This window comes from Lactuca virosa, chromosome 1, assembly GCF_052849685.1.
Source record: "Lactuca virosa cultivar CGN04683 chromosome 1, Lactuca_virosa_CGN04683_v6, whole genome shotgun sequence".
NCBI classification, from domain to species: domain Eukaryota; kingdom Viridiplantae; phylum Streptophyta; class Magnoliopsida; order Asterales; family Asteraceae; genus Lactuca; species Lactuca virosa.
In genome coordinates, this window is record NC_136426.1 from 133,370,921 (window position 1) to 133,377,834 (window position 6,914).

The window sequence follows — 6,914 nt, forward strand, 5'->3', positions numbered from 1 at the left end:
AATATGTTTCATGAACGTTCGTTAAATCAGGTTTCTTTTTACTTTCATATATGTTCAATTATGTTTAATTATACGATTTGTTTATATTCGTTTGTTTATTAAGCATTCGAAATAAATAAAGGATGCCCACGCCTAACGATCGCTTTAAAAAAAATGTGACCATTCTCAAAATGAATATCCTCTTTTGGTTGTTAACTCTTTTTAAAAACAGAAATGCTTATCACTACTAAACATCAAATATCAATCACTTCACTGTAGCCCTTTACCAATGCAAATAATTCTTTTTCTTTTCTTTAATCTCCTCATGAATTAACAACCAAAATCCAACAAAAGCAAGACCTCTACCCAAAAACAACTAAAATTTGCGTTACACAAACCTTCACACTCACTCCTTATTCAAACCAAGGCCTTTCAACAAAAAAGACCAATCAGTTTCCTCTCCCCACCAAACACCACCATGAAAATTCAACAAACAAAACTAAACCATATTCTCCTCTTCAAATTCCCCTCTTCAAAATCCCCATAAAAAAAAAGCAACAGTTTTCAGTACCTGTAAGTAAGAGGCTTGTATGGACCTTCAACTGGGACATTGATGTAATCAGCTTGATCTTTGCTAAGAATTGTCAACTTAGCTCCAAGCTTTGCAAGATGAAGTGCAGCAACCTTCTCATCAAGATGCTTAGGTAGAACATAGACCTCCTTCTTGTACTTTCCGGTGGTTCTCTCCTTCCACAACTCAAGCTGAGCGATAACCTGGTTGGTGAAAGAGCATGACATCACGAAACTAGGGTGGCCTGTGGCGCAACCCAAGTTCATGAGACGACCTTCAGCCAAGATGATGATTCCGGTCTTGGTTTCAGGGAAGACCCACCTGTCAGTTTGTGGTTTGATGGTGATGCGCTTCACACCTGGGTAGGTTTCAAGTCCGAGCATGTCGATTTCATTGTCGAAATGGCCGATGTTGCAGACGATGGCGTTGTTCTTCATCTTCCTCATGTCGGAGACCATGATGATGTCTTTGTTTCCGGTGGTGGTGACGAAGATGTCGGCGTCGGAGACGACGTCTTCCAAGGGGAGGACTTGGAGACCTTCCATGGTGGCTTGGAGGGCGCAGATTGGGTCGATTTCTGTCACGATGACACGTGCTCCGGCTTGCTTCATTGCGGCGGCGCAACCCTTTCCGACGTCTCCGTATCCGCAGACGACTGCGACCTTTCCGGCGATCATGACATCGGTGGCTCTCATCAAACCGTCGGGGAGTGAGTGACGGCATCCGTACAAGTTGTCGAACTGCGAACAGGTTTCAAGTTAGCATTGAATTCAGATCCATAAAATTGCTAATGATTCAGTCATAAGTGAACAATCGTTATCAGATCCGAATTACAATCACAGCATTATAACAGATCTAAAAACCTAAAACCCTATTAGTTTAGATCTAGGTGATGATCCACAAGCATTAGAACAAATAAGACGGGATCTATAGATGAATTACGATGAACATACCTTGCTCTTGGTGACAGAGTCATTGACATTAATGGCAGGGAAAAGCAGAGTACCATTGGCTTGCATCTGGTACAACCTCTTAACACCAGTGGTGGTTTCCTCAGACACACCAACCAACCTATCCTTCATCTTGTGGTACTTCTTGGGGTCGACTGCTAGACCTTCCTTAATGATCGACAACACGATCTGGAACTCAGCGTTGTCGGTGGAAGTAGGATCGGGCAATTTTCCGGTCTTCTCAAACTCCTCCTCAGCCTTGACTCCCTCGTGAATCAATAGAGTCGCGTCACCACCATCGTCAACGATCAAATCAGGACCACCTCCAGGACCCCAATCTAGAGCACGCTCCGTGCACCACCAGTACTCCTGTAGAGTTTCCCCCTTCCAGGCGAACACGGCAGCGGAATCACGGGCGATGGCGGAGGCGGCATGGTCTTGAGTTGAGAAAATGTTGCAGGAGCACCATCTAACCTCAGCACCCAAAGCGGTGAGAGTTTCGATGAGGACACCGGTCTGGATTGTCATGTGGAGGGAGCCGGTGATTCTGGCACCCTTGAAAGGCTGAGAAGGACCGAATTCCGTCCTGCAAGACATGAGACCGGGCATTTCAACTTCGGCTAGTTCGAGTTCCAGGCGGCCGAAGTCGGCCAAGGACATGTCCTTGACTTTGTACTCGCGGCCGGTGGAGGTTTTCTCGACGGTGAGAGCCATGGTTAATGAGGGTTTGTAGATCGGATCTTGGAGGCTCTCAGAGAAAGGGTGGGTAAGGCAAGAAGCAGAGTTGGGGAATGGAGGGTTATAAATAGGGTTTAAATGACAGAGATTAACGGTCCAGATCTCATCTATGAGGATTTTTTTAGATTAACGGTCGTAAGATTGGGTCCCACCTAGCTAAAAAAATTATATCTTCTCTAAGAAATCATTTCCTTCACGCTTATTTAGAACTAGATATTTCATTTCCTTGTAAATTATACATGAAGGACTAAGGGTGAAGCAATTTAGTTTTAGACCATTTTTATACCGAAATAATTTGTAGTTAAAATATGGTAAAATTTGACCGGAAGGGTACAAATTATTATTTCTCGTGTTTTAAAAGTTATTATCTAGAAAGTGAAGGGGTGACCCGTTGAACCCCTTCGTAATCATGAGGTTGTATGTAACAAGTCATTAAAATATGTCATCTTACCAGTCACGTCGGATGTCACCTAACACTTGTATAATTGATCTACTTCACCCTTCCTTTACAATCTAAATAACATATTCTACTGTCGTTTTCATCTTCCTCTTTCTTCTATTGTAATCCAACTAAAAATCACTCAAATGGTCATATACATGAAGATCAATATTCATTTTGTTGGTTTTTTTATGAGGTACCCCGTGATTAGTTACTCAGATGAAGCCGGAGCAGAGGTTTGAGGATGTCGATTTTGGTGGAATGGAGAAGAACGAATTTGTGGTGTTCGTCGGAAGATTCGCGAATGAGAAATGTGTGAATGTGTATTTTTGCATGCTCGATATTGAGTTTCCTGATGGATTGATGATAATAGCTAATAAAAGAGACTAGCAGAAGTTCATCGAAGTAGGGTATACTTGTGGTTGTGTAGTTCCTGTACACATGGATCATCTTGGTGTCAATGTTTATCAATGGATTCTTGATGAGGAAGCTGAAGTATGCATTCATGAAGACAAGTAGTCTACTTTAGGTGAAGTTAATGAAGAAGTGCATGGTGAGGGGGCTATTGAGATTGACAAAGATGAATTGCAAGGTACTATTGACGCTGACATTGAACATGTTGATTGCATTAGACTGAACAAGACCATACATGATGTGTTTTTGAGCCAGATATGCCCCAATCTGCAACCAACCCATGGCAGTCCACCTCATGAGGATCCATATGTTTAGAGGGATGACAATGAAACAATACTTGAGGAAGTAACAAGTTTTAATGAAAATGTACACTGGAAAAAGCAGAAACATGTGTTAGGTATGAGATTTGAAAGTCCTAAACAGTTAAAACATATATTGTGTAATTATATTTGTTGCTAATGGTTATCAGTTGTGCTACAAAAAAAATTAATAGTATGAGACTTTTAGTTAAATGTTGTTATAGGCAATGCAAGTTTAGACTATGGGCTTCATGGATGAGTGAAGAACATTCTTTCTAGATTAAGTCTCTTATATATGAGCATAATTGTGCAAGAAATTTCAATATGGGATCAATTGTTAATTATGCATGGACTGGCACCCATTTCACAACACGATTCTTACAAAAACAAAAAATGAGTGTTATGCTGCTTAAGGAAAAAGTTAAACAAGCTTTTGGAATTAATATGAGTATGGAGTAGTGTAGGAGAGCTAGGAAACATGCAATTCAGTTAATTGAAGGCAAACTACTTGAGCACTATGCAAAGCTTTGGTCATATGGTGAGGAGATAAGAAGAAAAAACCCATGATTAACAGTCAAAATGGATGTCAATAGTATGCCATATGTGAAGACATATTTTAGTAAATTCTACATAGGTTTTAAGGGGGCTGAAGCAAGGTTGGAGAGGCAGTTTTAGGAGAGTAATAAACCTGGATGGTTGTTTCTTAAAGGGATGTAACGACCCAATTTTACAAAGAAAATTTTTATTATATTTTTTTCCTTTTAAAACCAAAGCCAATCCCCTAAACCATAAAATCCCAAAACATTTATTTTCAAATCAACATTCATTACTTCATTGTTTTCCTTTTTAAAACATCAAAGGGTCCCAAACACATCAAAAGAGAGATAGAGTGCACGACACGTCATCACGCCTTGCCCTTGCCCTTAGGCTCAGAAGTACCTGAAACAAATCAACAACCTGTAAGCGAAATGCTTAGTGAGTTTCCCAGAGCATACCACACACATTCGCATACATATATCCTGATAGCTAAAAAATAAGCTATAAACATGCCACAGAAACTATGCAATACGATTCAACAAGAGTGTCATGGGCTACCCTACATGGTCTTTACCTAGGACCGCCATGGGCTACCCCACATGGTCTTACATCCAATGTCATGGGCTACCCCACATGGTCTTTACCTAGGACTGCCATGGGCTACCCCACATGGTCTTATATCCAATGCCACGGGCTCCCCCCGGGGTCTTCCATACCAACATAATATCACACAACATATCAATTCATAAATGAATAACACACACATAACATGATCACATAATGGGCCGGCCTTGGTGCCGTAGACCCATAGGTATGGTGAGAAGACTCACCTCCGTCCAATGAATACAATTACTGCCCTCCCAATAATCCGCAACCTACCAAGCTGAATAATAACAATAATATATAATCAATGATAAGACCTTAAATTACCCAAGGAAAGGCCCAACCTTCAAACTCTACCCCCAAGGCCCAATTACCCCTTTCTTGCAAATTGGACCCCAAAATCCAAGTCCAATATCCTTAATGGGCCCCTTGGCCCAATAAGGCCCAACCAATAAGTCCTTGGCCCAAACAGATGAAAAGGCCTCAATCTTACAGAGTCCAAACAAGCTCATCAGCTAAATGAGGCCCAAAGGCCCAAAACAGATTAGGGCCCATCTGAGCTGCGTATGCCCAGCGTACCTCCCTGGTACGCGCAGCGTACTGAGGGTCTAGTGACTACGCGCTGCGTACAGACAGTTACGCCCAACGTACAATCGTATTAAGCACTTTTCCCATTAAGTGCTTAATGCTCGAATCTCTCACGTCCAAAAGCTAGATCTAAGATTGAAAAGATGTCCCAAGGCATAAAGTTGGCAACTTTATGCCCTTGCATGTCTCATACACTCCCAATCACCCCATTAAGACCTTTTCAAGGTCTTTTACCCAAGCATGAGGTCACAACTCTCATCAAGCTTCCATTTTTATACTTCTAAATGACCAGGGGACCTCAGATCTGACTTTCATATCAAAAGGGAAGGCTTAACTCAACAAAAGAGGTCCAAAGTTCATAAAAGGGACAAACCACCGAAACCCTAGCTAGATCTAAAGATTAGAAAGGAAAGATGCAAGCTTTTTACCTCCAGAAGCTTTGCAAGATGCTTTTGGTGCAGGATCTTGAAGCACCCTCTTGATCCACGCTTGCTTGACCACCCCTTCTTCTTGAAATACACACAAAAAGGCCACAAATGCACTCGTTAAGGCCTAAGAATGATCTCACAAGGTTTCCAGGAGTATATGGACGTTCTAGGGCTGTGGAGGCTCTCTAGGGTTTAGTCCAAGGGACTTAAAGTTGTTTAAATAGGCCTCAAGTCCGGAAAAATTAGGGTTTGCGTCCCTGGCGCGTACGCCCCGCGTAACTCAAGGTACGCCTGACGTACCCTGAATTCCCCGCGACCATTTTTATGCGGTACGCTAAGCGTACACTTAAGTACGCCCAACGTACTTAAGGGACCAATTATGCAAACTTATCATTTCTTAGGGTTTCAGGACATACCAGAATTTTGGATGTTACAAGGGAAATCTCTAGAAAAGTCCTAAAATTTTACCTTAATTTACGAAAAAGTCCCAAACTAAATTTTGTTTACAAAAAAGCATGAATTACCGGTAAAAATGGCGATTTGACCCCTTTTTTCCGGTTTACCGGTTTTATTACTTACCTGTTTCACTAAAGTCCCATTATTTTACCCTAATTTGCGAATAAGTCCCAAAATAAAATTTACTGATGCTTTGGCCCTTTTCTCTATGTAACATACATTTACCGGTTTCATTGCTGACCCGGACACCTAGTCATTAAATGAGATGATGAGATAGATATGTTGAGTTATATAATGTTATGTTTAGCATAAAACTTGATATCCTGATGTATTGTATATCTTTTTGGAACATAAAATGTATCCAACGAATACTACTATAATCACAAAAACTAACAACGACTGCATTATTTTTTACGTTTATAAGAAATATCAAATTATCTATCTAATCTTATGTAACCCAATATATTCATCTCATCAGACATCAACTCATTTCCTGCCCTTTTTTCTTGGAAACACACATTTTATTGGTTTCATTGCTGACGTAGATACATAATCATAAATGAGCCGATGAGATGGGTATCGGATGGGTATCAAATTTTACAGTAAATGTGACATTATATAACCCATCGTATTCATCTTATCAGCTAATTTAATGACTAGGTGTCTAAGTCAGCAATGAAACCGATAAAATGTATGTTACATGAAGAAAAGGGTCAAATAATCAGTAAATTTTATTTTGGGACTTATTCGCAAATTAAGGTAAAATAATGGGACTTTAGTGAAACATGTAAGTAATAAAACCGGTAAACCGGAAAAAATGGGTCAAATAGCCTTTTTACCGGTAATTCATGCTTTTTCGTAAACAAATTTTAGTTTGGGACTTTTTCGTAAATTAGGGTAAAATTTTAGGAC

At 40.5% G+C, this 6,914-nt stretch overlaps 1 protein-coding gene across 1 annotated transcript; it reads right to left on the reverse strand.

Moving 5' to 3' along the window:
• Positions 1–322: 322 nt before the first annotated feature.
• Positions 323–2,290, reverse strand: LOC145158394 (adenosylhomocysteinase). Its single transcript, XM_079077300.1, has 2 exons — positions 1,504–2,290; positions 323–1,290 (listed from the first exon to the last, which is right to left on the reverse strand). Exons 1-2 carry the CDS (start codon positions 2,212–2,214, stop codon positions 544–546), a joined length of 1,458 nt encoding a protein of 485 aa, XP_078933426.1. The 5' UTR covers positions 2,215–2,290; the 3' UTR covers positions 323–543.
• Between the last annotated feature and the right edge of the window lie 4,624 nt (positions 2,291–6,914).